Source organism: Hippoglossus hippoglossus, chromosome 17, assembly GCF_009819705.1.
Source record: "Hippoglossus hippoglossus isolate fHipHip1 chromosome 17, fHipHip1.pri, whole genome shotgun sequence".
NCBI classification, from domain to species: domain Eukaryota; kingdom Metazoa; phylum Chordata; class Actinopteri; order Pleuronectiformes; family Pleuronectidae; genus Hippoglossus; species Hippoglossus hippoglossus.
In genome coordinates this window covers 9,056,669-9,077,843 of record NC_047167.1, presented here as the reverse complement: position 1 = coordinate 9,077,843, position 21,175 = coordinate 9,056,669, and the positions used below count along the sequence as shown (strand labels likewise).

General features: G+C 41.5%; 2 protein-coding genes across 2 annotated transcripts in view; both read left to right on the top strand.

Moving 5' to 3' along the window:
- The first annotated feature begins 408 nt into the window (after positions 1–408).
- LOC117778341 (serine/threonine-protein kinase pim-2-like) lies at positions 409–8,107 on the top strand. Its single transcript, XM_034613844.1, has 10 exons — positions 409–495; positions 581–635; positions 3,262–3,489; positions 4,401–4,628; positions 6,332–6,426; positions 6,541–6,588; positions 6,697–6,918; positions 7,428–7,608; positions 7,721–7,894; positions 8,007–8,107. The coding sequence occupies exons 1-10, from the start codon at positions 409–411 to the stop codon at positions 8,105–8,107; spliced, it is 1,419 nt and encodes a 472-aa protein (XP_034469735.1).
- Positions 8,108–11,273: 3,166 nt separating this feature from the next.
- Positions 11,274–21,175, top strand: part of LOC117778474 — a 38,835-nt gene continuing 28,933 nt past the window's right edge. The window contains exons 1-23 of the mRNA XM_034614054.1: positions 11,274–11,283; positions 11,601–11,651; positions 11,821–11,958; positions 12,038–12,108; positions 12,361–12,526; positions 12,743–12,880; positions 13,260–13,437; positions 13,525–13,667; positions 14,223–14,326; positions 15,015–15,180; positions 15,345–15,530; positions 15,622–15,774; positions 15,982–16,126; positions 16,621–16,779; positions 16,879–16,997; positions 17,109–17,309; positions 17,915–18,073; positions 18,513–18,697; positions 18,781–18,963; positions 19,371–19,462; positions 20,195–20,364; positions 20,604–20,757; positions 20,837–20,913. Coding sequence (XP_034469945.1) covers positions 11,950–11,958; positions 12,038–12,108; positions 12,361–12,526; positions 12,743–12,880; positions 13,260–13,437; positions 13,525–13,667; positions 14,223–14,326; positions 15,015–15,180; positions 15,345–15,530; positions 15,622–15,774; positions 15,982–16,126; positions 16,621–16,779; positions 16,879–16,997; positions 17,109–17,309; positions 17,915–18,073; positions 18,513–18,697; positions 18,781–18,963; positions 19,371–19,462; positions 20,195–20,364; positions 20,604–20,757; positions 20,837–20,913 — 2,958 coding nt within the window. The 5' untranslated portion in view covers positions 11,274–11,283; positions 11,601–11,651; positions 11,821–11,949. The remainder of the gene's footprint in view (positions 11,284–11,600; positions 11,652–11,820; positions 11,959–12,037; positions 12,109–12,360; positions 12,527–12,742; positions 12,881–13,259; positions 13,438–13,524; positions 13,668–14,222; positions 14,327–15,014; positions 15,181–15,344; positions 15,531–15,621; positions 15,775–15,981; positions 16,127–16,620; positions 16,780–16,878; positions 16,998–17,108; positions 17,310–17,914; positions 18,074–18,512; positions 18,698–18,780; positions 18,964–19,370; positions 19,463–20,194; positions 20,365–20,603; positions 20,758–20,836; positions 20,914–21,175) is intronic.

The following is a 21,175-nucleotide window of genomic DNA, read 5'->3' as shown; positions in this document are numbered from 1 at the left end:
AATGTAGTTAAATTATTCAATACTTTTTAATCAAAGTTGTAGTAATTAAAATCTACTCAATTATATCACGTGTCACTTTGTTGCCATAATTTTTTTGAGTAACCATTGGTCACATTTTTTAGGTTGTTGAGACCAACATGGAGTTCCTTTGTTAGATCATCATGCAGAACAAAATAACAGACTGCCAGGGCTTTATGTGAATCATGACAAGCCAACATCCGCACCTTGATGGTCACAGGTAACCCAGCTCAGTGAATGTGTTGACTTATCTGTGGCTGAAATCATGAGCATCCATGTCACTATGGTCTCGTTTTCCCTCTCCCTCTGGTATCACCTGTAAGGTGACAACATGCTGACAGCCTGACGGTGGCTGGAGACTGAGGGATGGTCTGTGCACATGAGAAAGTCATGATAGCAGATGCTGTGCCTCCTAACGATATCCAGCCTGCTAGTACCACATGGCATTATGCTGAAAGCCCTGCTCAGGACAACCAGGTAAGACTGAAGCTGCTCTCAGACATGCACTGAACTCCAGGTAATCTCCTGACATTCTCTTGAGTGGCTGTATGTGAGAACGCAGACGCCCAAGTCAGAGGCTCCTGACTTTCTCCTGAGTTTCTCCTACCAGACCCCTCGTAAAAACTCTGGATAATGTCAGAGTCAGCCCATGTGTAAATACAGCAGGAGATCACAATGATGTCAGTTATATATCTGCATCAATCAACACTCTGGCCATTTAAATGAACGCAAAAGCCCAGAGTTTCACACAGTGGTGGGATGAAGATGTGATAGAAGTCATTTTTAAAAAAAAAGATGAATGAGCTGTTTGACTGCATGTAGTAAAACAACAAGTATTCCAGTGTGTATGAAAGTGAATGAAAACAAACTGTGATCACTCTCAGGAGAGTCCAAATGATCCTCCATCAGTATCAGTGTCCCTTGAGTCAAAGTAAGTGTGTAAAGGAGTTATGGCAGTGTCTCAATTCATGGGCCAAATCCTTTGGAGGATACAGCCTCAGACAGAGGATACCATATGAAACCAGGAAGTGGAGACAAGGAGGAGATTACAAAATGTAATGAAAATAAATAGATAACATGATTTATATACATACACAGGTTTAAGTTCCTCAACAGAGGAAAGCATTATCAGAGGCACGAAGGCAGGGAACAAAAGTCCAACGGCGATTGTGGGATGGTGGTGGGAGGAGTTGGGGGGGCTATGGGGCTAAGTACAGCCTCAGACAGAGGTCACCTAAGAAACCTGGAAGTGGAGACATTGAGGAGATTTAAATACTTAATTAAAATAAAATGGGTAATATGATGGGGAATAACATGGTGTATAAACATAGACAGGTTCCTCAACATAGGAAAGCATTAACAGAGGCTGGAAGGCAGGGACCCAAACAATTTGGGAGGGTGGTGGGTGGGGATGAAGGAATTGGGGATGTGGGTGCTTGGGTATGGGGGGGTTGGGGATGGAGGAATTGGGTATGGCGGGCTTGGGTTGGGATTGCGCTTATTCTGTCGATGCAATTACCTCAATGTCGTTTTATTAGTCATGAGTTTAACTTAAAGTCCAAAAGAAAGTCACAACTAAAACAGACGTAAAAAAAACCTATAAAATAGATGTCGAACTACTTTCATACGTTGATGCAAAATTCACAAGTATAATCGCCCAGCATTCTTGTACACTGAGCATAGTTTTGCGTAAATGAAACAAGAAGCTACACAACAAATACAATGTGGTGACCTTAAAGTTGGGTTGAAGGCACGCAGCGTTCTTAAATCCGACTTTTCTCCGTGCGTGAACGCACCGTGAGCCGGCAGCGCGCAGTGGCTGACGTCGGCAGCTCGGGCGTGGACCGCGGCGGAGGGTGCGTGGTGGAAAGTAGGTGGCGAGCAACTCGAGTAATGATGGGGGAAGGAGAGGAGCCTGAGATGAAATGAAGCTATGTGACAATCTATACATACAACATCCCTCTCATGCTACTGTAGCAGGAGGCTACTCCCCCTTGTTACACTCATACCTGTCCTACATAAAACAAAGGCAGGAGGGAACCAGTTACCTCCTTGGCGAGGGAATATACAGCAGCCACTTAAATGTTACACATGAAAATATTAAAATGCAACACTCATTAAAATGCTCTAAATGAAAATGAAACAATTGTGTATTTATTATTTGTTAATTTCTGCAAGTGCACAATAATGCTGTGGAATTGTTCCTATTGAAATATATAATTTCCATTGTAAACGACGACACAGCTCATTAAGAAACTGAAGTGATTAAAATAACCCAAAACACAATGTGTACAATAAGTTACATGTGTGATTGGACAGATGTCCCTCATAGTGACAAACACAAACATTGTTTTGGTTTAAACACTAGATGACGAGATGGTGAACAAAGTGGAGCAACTTGTTCTGAGGCTCTGTGAACTAATACAATCAAAGGTCAAAGGAAATGTGGCTTTAAAGTTGCTATAATGTAACTTCAAAGCCATAAGCCTTTATGAGATCACTTAATCAGTTGTCCTCCCAATATCAACAGAGCTAAACACACGTTTCGATTATTCAAACACATTAAATATTGCGTTTGGATATTTTTCAACCTACATCTCTGTTGATCTGGATTATTGTACGACATGGAAGATACAACCTTGTCCAATTATCTGAAGAATTGTTCAGGTGGGTTACAGCTACTTCTCCAGATGTGTCAAATCTTTTTGTGTGGAGCTCAGTGCAAGGCATGCATAATATTTCACCCTATTTCCAATACAAATCATTTTATTAGGGCCCGAGCACTGACGGTGCTGTTTTGCATGTCTTACACTAGTACTTCTCCTCCTCCATTGACCACAACCATGTAAAACTTTGTGAAAAGGGCCTCAAGACATTGATGATGAAGTCTTTTGAAAACTGTGAGCTTTCTTCTAACACCTTTTTCGTTCAACAGACTTGATCACCTGGATTTCATTTGCAGGCTCTTGATAATATGTCTTTACATGAACACTGTGCAGGATAGTAGCCAGAGTCATTGTGAATAAAAAACAGTACTTTCACTAACCTTAACCAAACAGTAGTTGCCATGTTCACATAATGTAATAAAACCTGATGTCGTTTAAAATTACAAAACAATGTTGAATGTGATACAGAACTTTGCGGAGCCACTCAATGTCATCATTCTTATGTGGTCATAGGATTCAGAAGTCACTACATGCAGTCAACAGGTTGATGCTCACTGGGTGTTTTTCTCTTTTGTAGAGATGGTTGGCCGCCCCATCTCACCCATCGCCATCTTGGAGAGTAATTGGCCTGTGACTAAGGCCACCAAGAGGAAGGCTACCACTGAAGATGAGCCCCCACTGAAGAGGCAGAGGGGTGTTATGTCTGATGCCAACACCAACCCTGCTCAATCAACCCTGGAGTCAGTGATCGTGGTCCACAGCTCCAGTGACGAGAGCCCGGTGTTGTCAGGCCACACCAGCAGAGGTGACTTACTTTTAAAGAAAATGTGCTGCTGTTTGCATGGAAGCAATATGATCATGTTAAAATGGGGATTGGTGTTGACTCCAGTTGGGAGGTATTTCAGTTTTCTTTTTGTGATGTTGTTCACTGTGTTTGAAAAACTGGCTTGTCCAACTTAAAGGAAGAATTCTAATTTTGAGAAACATAATTATTTACTTTCTTCCTGAGGATTAGATACAAATATTGACACCACCACTAGACTTGAAATGCAAATACAACATGGTGTTGGGTTTTATTGGCACTTGCGTACCAGACTAATTCTTGACTTCAGCGTATTATTCCTTCAACAAGTTTGAGGCCTCGCAAGGCGTTCATAATATTTCAACCTACTTCCAACACAAATCATTTTATTTCAAGTATTTCTTTAAAATGTTGATTATTTTAGTGCATTGACGTGCCTCATTCATTCTTGTGCCATGATACAGACACTTGTTTCAGGACAAATCTTGATACACAGTCAGTTTTATAGAAAAAAGATGATATTATTCGTGCTTCACTGTCAGTTTATTTTCACTTGCATTAATAAAACATGATATCAAGATTTTAAAAGATCAACAGACTTGATCTCCTGGATTTCATTTGCAGGCTCTTGATAATATTTATTTACTCATACACTGTGCAGGAAAGTAGCCAGAGTCATTGTGAATAATAAACAGTACTTTCACTAACCTTAACCAAACAGTATTTGCCATGTTCACATAATGCAAGAACTTAGTTTTAAAATGTTGTTGTTCAAAATTACAAAACAATGTTGAATGTGATACAGAACTTTGCAGAGTCATCCAATGTCATCATCCTTATGTGGTCATAGGATTCAGAAGTCACTACATGCAGTCAACAGGTTGATGCTCACTGGTTTTTTTTCTCTTTTGTAGAGATGGTTGGCCGCCCCATCTCACCCATCGCCATCTTGGCGAGTAATTGCTCTGTGAGTAAGGCCACCAAGAGGAAGGCCACCACTGGAGATGAGCCCCCACTGAAGAGGCAGAGGGGTGTTATGTCTGATGCCAACACCAACCCTGCTCAATCAACCCTGGAGTCAGTGATCGTGGTCAACAGCTCCAGTGACGAGAGCACAGTGTTGTCAGGCCACACCAGCAGAGGTGACTTACTTTTAAAGAAAATGTGCTACTATTTGCATGGAAGCAATATGATCATGTTAAAATGGGGATTGGTGTTGACTCCAGTTGGGAGGTATTTGAGTTTTCTTTTTGTGATGTTGTTCACTGTGTTTGAAAAACTGGCTTGTCCAACTTAAAGGAAGAATTCTAATTTTGAGAAACATAATTATTTACTTTCTTCTTGAGGATTAGATACAAATATTGACACCACCACTAGACTTGAAATGCAAATACAACATGGTGTTGGGTTTTATTGGCACTTGCGTACCAGACTAATTCTTGACTTCAGCGTATTATTCCTTCAACAAGTTTGAGGCCTCGCAAGGCGTTCATAATATTTCAACCTACTTCCAACACAAATCATTTTATTTCAAGTATTTCTTTAAAATTTGGATTATTTTAGTGCATTGACGTGCCTCATTCATTCTTGTGCCATGATACAGACACTTGTTTCAGGACAAATCTTGATACACAGTCAGTTTTATAGAAAAAAGTTGATATTATTCGTGCTTCACTGTCAGTTTATTTTCACTTGCATTAATAAAACATGATATCAAGATTTTAAAAGATCAACAGACTTGATCTCCTGGATTTCATTTGCAGGCTCTTGATAATATTTATTTACTCATACACTGTGCAGGAAAGTAGCCAGAGTCATTGTGAATAATAAACAGTACTTTCACTAACCTGAACCAAACAGTATTTGACATGTTCACATAATGCAAGAACTTAGTTTTAAAATGTTGTTGTTTAAAATTACAAAACAATGTTGAATGTGATACAGAACTTTGCAGAGTCATCCAATGTCATCATCCTTATGTGGTCATAGGATTCAGAGGTCGCTACATGCAGTCAACAGGTTGATGCTCACTGGTTTTTTTTCTCTTTTGTAGAGATGGTTGGCCGCCCCATCTCACCCATCGCCATCTTGGCAAGTAATTGGTCTTTGAGTAAGGCCACCAAGAGGAAGGCCACCACTGGAGATGAGCCCCCACTGAAGAGGCAGAGGGGTGTTATGTCTGATGCCAACACCAACCCTGCTCAATCAACCCTGGAGTCAGTGACCGTGGTCAACAGCTCCAGTGACGAGAGCACAGTGTTGTCAGGCCACACCAGCAGAGGTGACTTACTTTTAAAGAAAATGTGCTGCTGTTTGCATGGAAGCAATATGATCATGTTAAAATGGGGATTGGTGTTGACTCCAGTTGGGAGGTATTTCAGTTTTCTTTTTGTGATGTTGTTCACGGTGTTTGAAAAACTGGCTTGTCCAATTTAAAGGAATAATTCTACATTTTGAGAAATATAATTATTTACTTTTTTCCTGAGGATTAGATGTAAATATTGACACAGATTAAACAAACCAGATATGATATGTAAATGAAATGATTCAAACAAATACTTATCTTTCAGAGCTTTCAGCCGACTGTCAGGCAGATTGATTTTACTTAGTTGTCATGAAGCTATCTGATGGTTTCGCTCCACTGAGCTATTTCCACAACATCTGAAAAGACTCCATATGTTGAAATGTGGTGGTTGAAAGCCTTAGAAATATGAAAAAGTGGATCATGAGTTAATATATCAAAATGTCAGTCCTGGAAAAAAAATATTAAGTTAGAGGTAGTGATGCCATCTTTTTTTCACAACTATATTAAACCATGTGTCTGTGTCTGTGTTCATTGGTGCAGCTGACTTCGAGGCCAAGTACTTGGAGCGTAAAAAACTTGGTCAAGGAGGCTTTGGCTCAGTTTATGCCGGCCACAGAAGGTCTGATGATTTACCAGTAAGTACATAATATGATGTGATTAAATAATTGAATGTAATATTCTCACATCAAACATAAATACTGTGACTTCATCCCTTGGAATAACCAAAGTGCTCATGATCTGTCCTGTAGGTGGCGATAAAACACATCCCCATCTGTGATGTGCCCTGTCAAAAAGTGGTGAGTGATCTGTTGTCTCAGCACCAACTGTTGAAATCATTCTTTAACTTTTATGTTTTTGTTGTTTCCTTGTTGTTGATGAGATACACACACATATTTTCCCTTTAGATGTTAAATGGGAGGGCATGCAGGATTCCAAAGGAGGTGCTGCTCATGCACAAAGCCGCAGGTGAACCAGTGACTGTGGGAAAATCTGCGGCTGTGTCGATACTGGACTGGTACGATCTGGACCAAGAGGTTATTCTGGTCATGGAGAGGCCAGTCCCCTCTATGGATCTGCTGCGCTTCATGGATGAGAACTATGGTCCGATGGCCGAGGACGTTGCAAAGGTACTGGAGCTTTATTCTTTTTGTGAGCTGTTTCCCAGACTACTACTGAAAAGGTCATTCATTTGAATATCATCAGTTTCAGTGGAGAGTGTTTGGCTGCTATCACACCCATATTTCATTTGGGTCCAATCACAACTAACATTTTAAATTTCAAAATTAAATTATTTGAGATTCAGTCTTTAGAAACCTTCCCTTTATCGAGGGCTCTTGAGTTTTAATTAATGGGTATATTATTGGCTGAAACATTGAGAAAAGTATTTCAGCACAAATTCCTTTTTGAAGTTGTCAGCAGATCACATACTACGATTAAAAGCTACACAACAGCCATTAAATAGACCTTGTGTTAGGTCGTTTTTACAATTGCTCGTCCCAGAAATAAGAAAGGCCTTTGGACCTCAGCTTAGTCCTCAAACTGCTCAGGAGAACAACATAGACTGTGTTTTTCAGTCCCATCCAGAGTCCCTTCTTCACCACTCTAACTCATTTGTGACTCTTTATCTCTTTCTCAGATCATCATGAAGCAGCTGGTGGATGCTGCCATCGATTTGCAAGCCAAAGGCGTCTTCCACAGAGATATAAAAGCAGAGAACATCCTCATCGAGTTCAGCTCCGATGGCCATCGAGTTCGGCTCATTGATTTTGGATGTGGCTGCATTTGCAAGAAAAAACGCATTTACATCCAGTTCTCTGGTACGGCCAACCTGTCTTGTTATCCTGCTTTTCATTCATCTGACTGTAAAATCTCTGCCTGTAAATCATCCATTGCTTTTTTTTCTGTCTCCTTCTATTTTACATATTGTAGGAACACTAGCATACGCTCCTCCAGAGTTTCACATCAACTGGCAATACATGGCCGGCCCCACGACAGTCTGGCAGTTGGCAGCATTGCTCTTTGAAATGCTGGATGGATTCAGCCGGTTCCGCACCACAGGGTTCCTCAGGAATGAACTCCGAATCAGCTCTGTGTGGTCCAAAGGTGAGACAACGCTGGTTTCAATGTGCAGTTATTATGTTCCTTCCATGTTACAGTTGATCACTGTAGATTCAAGCCTCATCGTTTCTTTGTCGTCTGTCCTCTCTCCTCACAGACTGCCAAGACTTCTTGGCAAAGTGTTTGGCTTTAGAGCCTGAGGACCGTGCCACTCTGGAGGAAATGCAGCAGCACCCCTGGTTTAAGTTCCTCTGTTGAGGAACTTAAACCTGTTGAGGAACTTAAACCTGTGTATATATGTATGTACATCATGTTATCGTTTTTTTTCATTAAATATTTAAATCTCCTCCTTGTCTCCACTTCCTGGTTTCATATGGTATCCTCTGTCTGAGGCTGTATCCTCCAAAGGAGGTAAGTTCACCGTGAATCAGAGAATTTGCAAGAGAAATGAGAGGAACAAGCATCAGGATCCAAGTCTCTCAAAAAGTTTAGGTTAAACACAGATGTCATAAATTCAGAGTGTTCCTGACCTGCTCCTGACAGAGTCCCTGGCTGGGCTTGGATCAGAAGGAGCACGGACACTGTTTGGGTCTTCACAAACCCTGCCGCCCTGGACCATGTTGCGATGGAAATAGCTTCTGTACAGTTAAACTCCTCCATCACTGTAGATCCATGGCGCTGAGCACAGTGCAGTTCTGACTGCACTGCGTGAAAAAATGAAATCCAATATTTTTGTTTTTAAAGTGAGTCTTGAAACAAATTATTCATGTTGGTGTAAAAAAATAACCACTTATTCAGTGGTACAGTTGTCAAACTGCATCATCACCCTTTGTCAAATTCCACTTTTCTTGACCTCAGATAGCAACAGGAGAAAAGAACATCTACAGGCAAACTCTATAAGGGGGAAAGCTAGAATTCTTGAATTGATGAGGTTATGGGTCAAAGCTCTGCATACTTTCAATTTTTCTCTTTCCAAAAAGTAAAGACTATATGTATGTTTCTGTTTTGAATCATCGATACATTTATTTATTTAAATATGCAGTGTCTAAAAACACTGCAGAGAACAAAATCCAGGGTTTCTGCAGGTTTCAACAAGTTAAATATAAAACTTGTCAGGACCATAATGAATGAAATTTAACACGAATGTCAAGTACAACAGATAAGCAGGAATATCAGAGTCCCACAATCACTTTCATTTCCCCATAATTGAAGATAGGGTGAAGTGGCCGAGTAGAGAATAACCATGGAAACACCACGCTATCTCTCAAACTACAGGCAGAGATTGTATGTATTAATAGCTGTTCCCACAGCCAAGCTGAGTACTGACCAGGGTGTTTGTACTTATCAGGTATTAGTTCCACATTGGTCTTTTTTGTAGTTTTACTACAGTGTACTGCCATTGAGAAAGAACTATAACTATGATTGAAAATGTATTTAAAGAACTGAAGCTTGATGTCAGTAGCATTAAATTAGCATTAACATAATTTGTACCCACTTGAACATATTTAAGACTTTTAAAGACCTGGAATTCAAATGATTGTATTTTAGACACCAACCCTATCAGCACCATGTGTGTGTTTTAACTGTTAAATTGCTGCTAATACTATGGGGCCATTATTGTGCAAAAGTATTCTCAATCCGTCTGTGTTGTGTGAATGTGTATACATACACACAACACAACACACCCCCTTTTCATTCTTGTGTGGGAAAAGTTCCCCCTTTTCCCTTTAAAAAAGTAATTAATGACAATTCAATCAGGAGAGACTTCGATTCAACAACAAACATTTATTGACATGTGCACAGAGAAAGTGATGTGAATGTTCTTTTGGCGTTTTAGACCCCTTCGTAATGTCATCAGGATTTGAAGGGGTGGAGCAGAACGTAGGATAGGAGCAGCAGCCGCATTATTGGCTGGAACAGACTGTGGCAGGATCTGATTGGCCATTTAGAAACGCCCGCGATCCGCTGATTAATAAGCATAGAGTGAGAGAATTGAGATCGATTGAATGAGGGAAAGTCTTTCTGATCGAACCTAAGCTGAGTTACCTAGTAATTTAAATTTTGCATTTTCCTTTAGAGTTGTGTTTTAGTAATGGTTCGCTGGCCATGTTGATTTTATATTCATAGGTAGGAGGCCTGCTGGTCTTTCTAGACCTGATTGTTAACTTATCAGTGTTTCCTGCTAAACAAACAATATCTACATACTTTTGAACTGTAGTCAGCAATCAAGCCCTTTTTGTGGTAGGCTTTCCTGGAAGCACTGTACACTATCCAAAACATCTAATAATTCTAGCTACATGGATGTCTTTCATTTTCTTTAGGACAATATGTACGTTACTTCCTGGTCGTCGTTTTACCAGACTCCACAAGCCAGACAGAATTGCCTCCATGTGTGTCTACATCGAAATGACATAGTCATTCTTGAAAACCAAAGTTGCAAACTCCAGACTGTGTCAGGTTTATTCTATCTTATGACTTACTTGACTGTTCCTGCTCTCTCTCTCTTTCTTCCGCCTCCCCCTTAATCACTCCCTCCTTTCCATCTACCTTTTCTGTCTAACTCTTGTATGTCAGTTTTCTCCTCTCACCTGGTCGAGGCAGATGGATTCCTACACTGAATCTAGTTCTGTTAAAGGTTTCCTCCCTGTTAAAAGTAGAGTTTGTAATTTGCTTCGTAAGCACTTTCTATGTTATTTTTTGAAATCCTTTCCATGTCCCGATATCAATAAATACAGTTGTCTGAAAAAGAAAAAAGGTGGTGCCTGTGGCCCCTCACAGGACTGTAATAAACAGGACCAATAATTTCATTTGGACTGAATGAAATGACCTCAAGCAGTTCTCAGGCAGCGGACTTTCATGTGTTTTGGGGGCGTAGCTTTGACGAGAAGGCCGATGGGAGGGGGTTGGGCGTATAGGTTGCATTTTGCAAGTGATAATCAAACTTACCTTTAAAATTTAGTTTTTTTTTCTCTTTGTGGGAAACATTGGGTTTCTCTATAATATTGTAAGGTCCCAAAACCTTACTATCTAAATTGCCTTGAGATAATTTATGTTGTGATTTGGTGCCATGTAAAAAAAACTGTTTAACTTTCCTGAAATAAACTTTTCTTACCATATGTGGCTCACATCTTATGTCTGTCCAAGTCAGTGGGGGTTTAAGAAAACCTTGTGAGAAGTTGATTGGCCCGGTGGATGTTTGTAGCTCCAGCTTGGAAGGTATTTCCTGATTGGTTGCCGTGAGCAGGATGGGTCACGGTGGAAGCCCACGTACAAGTGTGGTCATTCAGTGGCTGTGAACAGTGCTCCGTTTTCATCTCACATACATGCGGTGGCTCGGAGGCAGCCAGACCTGCAGTGACTTGGGATTGCTATGGCCGTGTACTTATTATGGCTTCATTGGCTGCATTTCACATTGATCTTTGTCACACTGCAAGGTGAGTTTTATGGCTTAAAATGTCTATTTAATTGTTTATTTATCTCCACTTTATCATGTGAAATAGTTAGTTGTTTTAATTGTTTCTTTAAATTGTGCTTGTTGTTTTTTAAATCTTATCTCTGTGTTATTATCATATTGTCAATCATACGTGAAGCACTTTGAACTGCACCAACCATCATGAAAGGTGCTATATATACAAAAAGTTTGATTGATTTATCAATTGACTATGTGATAGAAGTATATTTGACAAGCTGTCTTTAAAAACGTTTTACATTTTTGTCAGTGGGAGATTTTCATACCTGAGTTTCTCTGCAGGAGGTGAATGCTTCCAGGAGGAACCAAATCTCTGTGATTCAAGTTGTGCTGGTGAGGTTTTTTTTGTAGTGCACATCAAATCTGATGCATGCTCATTGACAAATACATCCACAATAATCTTTTTTTCCCCCCATGTAGATTAGTAAAATTTTGTTATTCGATTTTTTTATCCTATTATTTCACATCCACAGGAATTCCTTCCCCTGATTTGTCCTTTCAGAGAGGGGTGAGGTACACTTACAGGTATAGCACGACCATTACCACCACCCTTCATGGCTCTAATGCTGGCAGAAATGGACTGGCTTTGGACTGTGTGATTGATATCGATGTGGTCTCCAAGTGTCACCTAATGATGCAGGTCAGCTTTATTAAAATTGTCAATAAACACTGCAAAGGGTCGAAGATCCTGTGGTTTCATGCTCATGTTTGTCCAACAGATCAGGAATCCACAGATAAAGCGGCTTTCCCCTCAGAAGGAGCACTCTGTGCAGCGCCTAAAAAGCCTGAGGTAACACGCAGACTATTTCGTGCAATTTGGTGTTTTTATAACAAGAGCAAATAAATGCATGATTAATCTTTTATCTGCTCCACACATTTGTGCAGAAGTGCATGTGGTCTCTGCACTGCTCACAGTGAAAGTCCAGATCATCTTGGAATGCTACAACTGTTTTTCTTGTGAATGTGATACTCCGTTCAGATGCTCCACTTGTCTGTGTTCTTGGGTCTCGGGGGGGGCTCATCTGGTGTTTTTGTTTCCCAGGGAGTCACTGGAGAGGACGCGCCTCAAGTTCTCCCTCCAGGGGGGAAAGGTCACAGCCCTCTGTGTCCAGGAAGGGGAGCAGGTGTGGGCCCTCAACATTAAAAGAGCTCTACTGAGCATGCTCCAGACCTCCCGCATGGGCGCCAAACAGGAATTAGAAAAGGAGGTGAGGGGCTGATGTGGGTCTACATGCCCAATTTACACGGCAGTATAGAGATTTAACATAAATTTGTACAGAAACAAACTAAAATACAAGAGTAAAAGTGCTTCCTCAGGTCAGACAAATGCAGTCTCCACACTAACACTAATAATAACTGTCATTAACAGTCTTATGCCATAATATAGTGGATTATCTAGGATCATTTTTCGGCCTCTTTCTCAGACGGATGTGTACGGGACTTGCAGCAGCGTGTATGAGAGGCGAGGACCCCTCCTGCTGAAGACCAGGGATTTAAAAGAGTGCCAAGAGTCCAGGCTGGCAAACTTCTGGCCTCATTCGGTGGCTCTGAGTGAAGATACGGTGAGTTTACATTTTGTTCTCTGCAGTGTTTCGAGACACTGCATATTTAAATGAATAAATGTATAGATGATTCAAAACAGAAACATTCATATAGTTTATACTTTTGGAAACAGAAAAATTGAAAGTTTGCAGAGCTTTGACCCATAACCTCATCAATTCAAGAATTCTAGTTTTCCCGCTTATTATAGAGTTTGCCTGTAGATGTTCTTTTCTCTTGTTGCTATCTGAGTTCAAGAAAAGTGGAATTTGACAAAGGGTGATGATGCAGTTTGACAACTGTACCACTGAATAATTGGTTATGTTTTTTTACACCAACATGAATAATTTGTTTCAAGACTCACTTTAAAAACAAAAATATTGGATTTCATTTTTTCACCAGTCAGTGCAGTCAGAACTGCACTGTGCTCAGCACCATGGATCTACAGTGATGGAGGAGGTTAACTGTACAGAAGCTATTTCCATCGCAACATGGTCCAGGGCGGCAGGGTTTGTGAAGACCCAAACAGTGTCCGTGCTCCTTCTGCTCCGAGCCCAGCCAGGGACTCTGTCAGGAGCAGGTCAGGAACACTCTGAATTTATGACATCTGTGTTTAACCTAAACTGTTTGAGCGACATGGACCCTGATGCCTGCTCCTCTCCTGCAGATTCTCGGAGTCACGGTAAACTTACCGACCTGCAGTTCGAGGAGGAGGGAGCTGCATGGCCGGGAAAATCCAGGGTGTCAACACCAGAGCAAGCCAGTCAGACTGTCAGGATTTTATGTAGCCTCACCTCAAAGCCACAACTGGTAGGCCTCAATGACACCGGCTCAAGTCAGCCTTTAACTGTATTTATTTGTAAGGAATACTTCACTTGATGAATACTCTCTATACCACTGTTCCTACAGCGATGAATACGAATCACTTTTAGGTAGCTTGTTTATGTTTGTAAGGCCTGGTTTCACTTCCCCTGAGGCTTTGCTGCGTATGAGCCAATTATTTTCCCCCATACACAGAAGGTTAGTCAAACCCAATCCGGTGCCCTTCATCACAGTCTATTTACCTGGGATATGTTTAAAAGAGTACCTCAGAGCCAGAGGCTGACACAGTCTGATTAAATGACTGTGTGGGGATCGGCTGAATGATGGGATACAACCGTATGTTCACAGTTCTGTAGGAGGTAATTGGTTCTTGGTGAGAAGAAATAGTTTTGAAAGAGTGTAGTGGAAATTACATCTGTTTTATACTTGCAAAACAGTGTGTGTGTGTGTGTGTGTGTGTGTGTGTGTGTGTGTGTGTGTGTGTGTGTGTGTGTGTGTGTGTGTGTGTGTGTGTGTGTGTGTGTGTATTTTTCCTGCTCCTAGGTGTCACAACAGTTCCTTCAACTGGCTTTTCAGCTGAGAGATCTCACTCTCCCTCAGCTCAGGACGCTCTGGCAAGAGGCATCTTTCAAGTGCCGCAATGACTGGTCAGTATTCCCCTGGTGTTTTATGATTGAGCATATTTTGACTAGTCCTTCATCGATAACATATAACAAATATGAAATGTAGCTGTTTGTTTTTCATATTTACACACCACTCAATAATGTTCTGCTTAGCTACCAGATTCATGTTAAAAGGACTGCTGCTTCTGGATTATTATGAGAAAACTACACAGTGCCTATGAACGAACATGCCGGAGCATTACAGTGTCCTCACTTTAGTCCTGAGTATAATCTTCCACTGAATAAACAAATTATTAAAGGCGACATTTTAAACAAAGGTACTACACCTTTGTTTAAAATTTCGTCCAGATTCCAATTAGCTGTGACAGTCCCTCATATTGTGCTGTCTGGTTCTGTGGGTGGATTCACTGGCACTTAACTAAATGGAATAGAGGTTGTGATTTGAAAGAGTTAGAATTAGAAAGCTTTATTGTCATTGCACAAATCTGTACAACGAAATTTGTAATGCACCTAAAATATACACACATTCCTGCACACATATGTCGTAATTCATAATGATTAAATAAGTAATAGAAGAAAGATAAAAGCATCCTATCATACACATGGGCACGGTAAAAACAACAAAAATTGCACACTTGTAAAAAAGTGGATTGAAACGGGTTGTATCCACACAGCAGAGACTGATACTGATGTTGATTAACTGCTTGGACAGGCAGCCGTTGTTAGATGCATTACCAGCATGTGGGTCTGAAAACTGCATCGTGCTACTGACTGACCTGATGAGGAACAAGGAGCTGGAGGAGGAGCAGGCTCAATCTTTCCTCTCCACCATAGCCCTCATCCCTCATCCATCCCCACAGATCATCGACTCCATCAACGTAGGAACCTCTGGGTGACATTAATAATGACCTCAGTCTCTCATCAAGGCCATATCCTGTATGCACTCATCTCATGTTGCTGTCAGTGGAGCTCTCCCATAGAAATCTGTATGATCAACGCTGCAGTGTGTGCTGAGTGTACTGCTTTGCTCCTGTTGGTGTAGGCCTTACTGGAGGTCCCAGAGGTGCGGTCCAAAGCCTTGTTGGCTGGATCATCTTTGGTCTACCAGCTGTGCCACAGGTCCCCCACCTCCTGCAGCGAACTTCCCCACGTGCAGACACTAATGCAGACGCTAGAGGAAACACTCAGGGACGGCTGCGAGGCAGATGAACCCACCCGAGTGAAAGATGTAAAGAGCTGACACAGCATCAGGCTAAACCATTAATGATTTATAGTAAAACAGAAGTGTTACTCAGTCTGTTTATTATGTTACCTGGCAGGTTTTTTATGCTCTGAAGTCAGTGGGAAACACTGGTCTGTCAGCTCCAGCCTTCACCCCTCTGCTAAATCACTGTGCGCTCGGCCACTCAACAAGGCTCCAGCTGAGACTTGCCGCCATTCAGGCCTTCAGACGCTTCCCCTGCTCAGCTGATGTAAGTTAATGATGGCACCGCTATTTTAGACAGAAGTGAAATAATAATGTCCAGCAATAAAACCGGGAATGTCAAGTAAATTACCAGAATATAATCAAATCTAAATGTTTGAAGGACATGGTCATTGATCCATGATGAGTTGAGGTGGAGGTGAAAAGGTGAGCGGGGGTCTGACATCAGTGACTGACAGCAGTTTCCGTCCCTCAGAGGTCTGTGCTGTTGCAGCTGTACCGCTCCTCCCATGAGGATCCCGAGGTCAGAATCGCTGCATACCAGCAGCTCATGCGCTGCCCCGACCAGAACGTGTGCGAGGCGGTGAAGACGACGCTGAGGAACGAGACCTCCAGCCAAGGTCTGATTGAAACTGTGGTTTGTAGAGAGGGTTGTCCATAACTCCCCTCAGCAGCAATTGAAGGAAACTGTTCTGGGACCCTGAGATAATGTAAACACTTCATGAAAACAGAAAACTTAATACATCTCAGATCATTTAGGTTTATGTCTCATCCCGCTCTATAATGTAAATGTCATATTCTGAGTAACAAGCTGACAAAGTGTTTTGTTTTGTTTATCACCTGCTTATCTCTCGGAGCCATGTTTGATTCGGTCATTTCAGGCAAAAACACACGATATTACAGACCCTTGATTTGAATTGGCTGATGCAGTTTGTAGAGTTACTGATAGTGACTATTAATAAAGATTGCTTTCTAGTTTTATCTCTTTTAAGTGTTATGAAACTGTAGTATTGTATATTGAAAGTCTTATGAGTGTAATGTTTGACCGTTTCCACCATTTTGATTGTCAAGTGTTTTTTAACTTTATTAGCTTTTGCTTTTCTGTTGTTTCTAGTGGGCTCATTTGTGTGGAGTCACCTGACGAATGTCCTGCGGAGCGAGGACCCCATGAAGCAGACCCTGATCGAGTCACTTCCTGACGACATCATCAGCAGAGAGTTTGAATCAGAATTGTTAAAATACTCTTCATATTCGGATTACACTGTTGCCTCAGGTACTGAAAGACTCGAATGAAGCAAAATAGCAATATTTCAATAATTATAAAAACTAGATATTAACATGCATATACATAAATGCATTTTTTTGGTTGCAGGCATGGGAATCACAAATTTGGAAACATCTTTGATTTTCTCCCCCAAATCGTTTCTGCCAAGATCCGCCTCCACCAACCTCACTGTGTATTTTCACGGTCGAGCCCACAACCTTATGGAAGTGAGTTTTACGTCCTTTCAGTTTTTTTTTAAAATGATCAATGAGAGAAGAGCCTTCCTGTAAATATGACAAAATTATGTTGAATGCATGCATTGTGTTTCCGGAATTTAGGTGGACCTTCATGTTGAAAATGTAGAACCACTTTTGAAGAACATTTTCGGTCACCACTCACACAACTCTGAAGATGGAGGGTCCACTGCTCACAATCAAAAACGTGAGACGACAAGAAGAAAAACAGACGATGGCCAAAGAGAAGGAAAAGAAAAGTGTTTATCCAGCACCAGCAGTTATCTGAACCAGGCCAGGGCCATGGTGAGTCGTCAGACAGTCTTCTGGTCTGGGCTGTTAGCTCATGGCTCATTTCTTAATTTATTTATTTGTCGACTTATAGAAAATCTGAAAATGGTAAAAAAAAAAAAGAATTCCCTGTGATGTCTTCAAAATGCTTTTTTGTCTGAATAAACCCAAAGATATTAAGTTTACCATGATGTAAGAAATAGCAACAAATTGTCACATTTGAGAAGCTGGAGCCAAAATAAAGCTGCAGATGAATTTTCTGTCAATGGACAAACTGAATAATTGGTCTAACTCTATCTTGGATAACCTGCATTATAAGCAACAAAAGCACTTATACCGGGAACGAAGCAGTCTTCACTAAAGCACATTCGCAGTTCATGTGCCATGTTCAACCAATTCATTATCATCATTCATCATCAAGTAAATCAAGGCCTAAAAAATTAGGCACAATGAGAGGACTGATTTTTATGAATGTTCGCAATGTGGTGCAGCTTGATGGAATTGAAGGGGAGTGTTGGGCCGAGATCTCTGTCTCTTCTTAGTGCTATTCTATTTGTTTGTATTTATTATGCTGTCAACTTGTTTTGTTGTGGTCATATGGCTCCACTTGTCTGTTCCAGTTGTTTGGGAGAAGGAGAACTGAGGAGAACAGGCCAAAGTGTTCGGTCGGTGTGAAGGTGTTTGGGAACGAGATCAGCGTCTTCACATGTGACGATCTCTACGATCGAATCAACCAGCTGTCACTGAGCGTGGCGGGACTGGCTGTCAAGCTGCTCAAGGTATTTGTCACAGTCTCTGAACCAGGGGTTCCCAAACTTTTCAGCCTCCGACCCTCAAAATAATTGTGACATATACTGTTGCGACCCACATTATCCCCGGTTGAAGCAAACAAAAGAAATTTATTTGAGAAACTTTACAAAAAAAAGTAAAAAATCACCAACATACACGTCTAAATTGCTTTGCTACAACTGATGCACTTACGCAACATTTTTGTATTTTAAATGTATCTACTAGTTTTGCTTTTATTATGCCTAAAATACATTATTTGTAATCGCTTTTAGATTTTATTTGAGTTTTGGAAATCCCATTGTGACCCCCTCTCAATGGGTTCCGACTCCTAGTTTGGGAACCACTGCTCTGTCTTATTGCTTTCATAACTTCTCTTATTAATCTCTTATTATTTCTTTCTGATCCACTCTCCCTCTCTTTATCCTCCAGGGTCAGGAGGTTCAGTTGAACCACAGAGCTGTGCTGATGACAGAGGAGCTGCTGTTACCGTCACTGTCTGGTCTGCCCGTCAAACTGGGCATCAACATGACCTCCCTTGTTTCACTGCGTCTGAAGGGCAGCGTCAACTACAGAGACACGTCTCACTTCTCCCTGACCGGATACATCAAACCTAAGTATTTCCCACATCACCTCATGTAACAGTGGCTTCAACATTTTGTTGGTAAAAACTGTGTGTGACTGGTCTATGTCTCCTCAGTGCCTATGTGGGACTGTCAGCCAGAATGGGTGTAGACAGTGCCCTTGGTCAGGCTGCAGTGGACTGGGTCTCCGAGCTGACCAGCTCCACCAGTCTGGATGGCAGTGTTCAGCTGCAGGAGGGCAGGGATGTCAGGGTCATGATGAACACTCCTGAGGACGTCATGGACATCTTCTCTTTCAGGTTAGTGTGGGCATTAAAATATAAACCCCTGACGTGAATGTGTAGACTATAATATTCATCCATCCATTATCTAAACGGGTTATTTTTTTAAGAGTTGTGGAGGGAGCTAGAGCCAATCCCAGCTGACACAGGGCGAAAGGTGGGGCATCACAGGGTCAACATACAAAGACAAACAATCATTCACACTCACATTCACACCAACGGCCAATTTAGTGTCTCCAATAAACCAAACTCCAATCTGCATGTCTTTGGACTGTGGGAGGAAGTTAGAGTACCTGGAGAAAACCCACACAGACACGGGGAGAACATGCAAACTCCAAACAGAATGACCCTGGCATAGTGCCGCCCCCATAGTGTAATATGCAACATCGTAAAGGGTATGTGTGTTTAATTGTTGTGTGCACCAGCTCCAGAGTGTTTCAGCTCAGTGGAGACCACAGAGAGGAGCTGAAGGGGCCAAAGAGTCGAATCCAGAAGACCACCTGCACTCCAAAGACTTGTAAGTCCTCATTCACTGTCTACATCTATATGAAAGAGAAATATTTAAGAATGTCCCCTTTTACATTGACTTCATATTTTACAGCGTATTATTTAACATACCATAATTTGTCAGAAAAATAACTTTTTAGTTTTTGGGGTTGTCCGTCTGTCCGTCCATCCCATTCTTGTGAACATACAAGAAGGCTTTGAGGGAATTTCTTCAAATTTGGTACATATGTTAACTTGGATTCATGGATGAATTTGTTAGATTCAGCGGTCAAAGGTCAAGGTCACTGTGACCTTAGAAAACCTTTTTCTGCCTCATGGACCAGTTATCTTTAGAACTCCTCAAGATAATCCTTTCAAATTTGGTACGAATGTTGAATTAGACTTACATACTAACCAAGTTTATCTGGGTGGTTAAAGGTCAAAGGTTTAGGTCATGGTAATCTCTAAAAAATAGAGATAGAAACTGCAGTGGTTAGTGCAGGCATACAACTGCAGGGTGGTAATTCCAGATTAAATTCCTAATTTGTATCTGTCTGAATATCTGTTCTATCTCTGCTGCTTAGCCGTTATTATAATATAGTTCTGTCCTGACTCTCCAAATGTGGACTGAACCACTTTTCTTAACCTTAGACCTGCAGCTTATTTCGGTATTTACAAATCGCATTTGGCCACAGTGTCATTGTTAACTATATTACAGAGATAATTGCAGGCTTTTACCAAACACTGATTTCTTCCTTTGCAGGGTCCAAGATGGTCGGCTGGCAGTTGTGCTCCAATGCGTCTTATCCCTTACCTGCTGCAGGGATTTCACTCCCTGCTGCTGGACCCATCCACCTTTCCCTCAGGCTGCTGAAGCTGGACAGAGGACTCCATTACTACCTTCTGGAGGCCGCCTACTCACTGCTCGCTCAGGTGCAAAGGAAATTGAAGATTTTCCAAATTCATTTCCAAAAAGCTTTAAAAAATACAATGAACTTGAGACTTGCTCCTGAAATTACACAGAGGGGCTGTATGTGAGAATGCATAATCTCTATGTCAGTTGCTCCAGACATTCTCTTAAATTGTTCCTGGGCTTTAAAAAACACGATGGCGATCTCTTTATCTTCGTTCACAGTGGCTAACACCTAAACCTGTCACACCTTGTGTTACAGAGGGGCACCTGGTTCCCCAGAGAGGCCTCCATCCACCTTCTCCTGGCCACTCCTCAGTCCTCCATCCCCAGAGACATGTCTGTGGACTTGGCCTTCAACCCTCACAGACTGCTGCTGAGGATCACTCATCCTCTGAAAACCATCCACATACAGGGTTTGTCCCACACGAACACCTTCACACAAATAACAACCTCTGTAAGAGTTTCTTGGTGAAGATGTTGTTGTTTCCTCAGGGCAACTTGAACAAGAGAGGAGTGTGAAGTCAGGAAAGCTGGAGCTGATAATTGATGGTGTTCATTATTATATTATGGTATGTACAGGCTGGAGATTTTCTGCTATGTGATTTTGTGAGTTTTCTATTTCTTGTTAGATAATTATATTGCTCACCATAAGGCAGTGGTAATAAGGGGTTAGAGGAGGCTTGGCTCCGAGCTGCTCCGAGCTGCTCCACACCAACTGAACCACAAAAATATGCGTTTATGACCCACCTGAACCTTACCAGACCCAAAACCTGCACACAACCTAACATGTCTATCTTATACTCGTAGGGCTACACACACACACACACACAC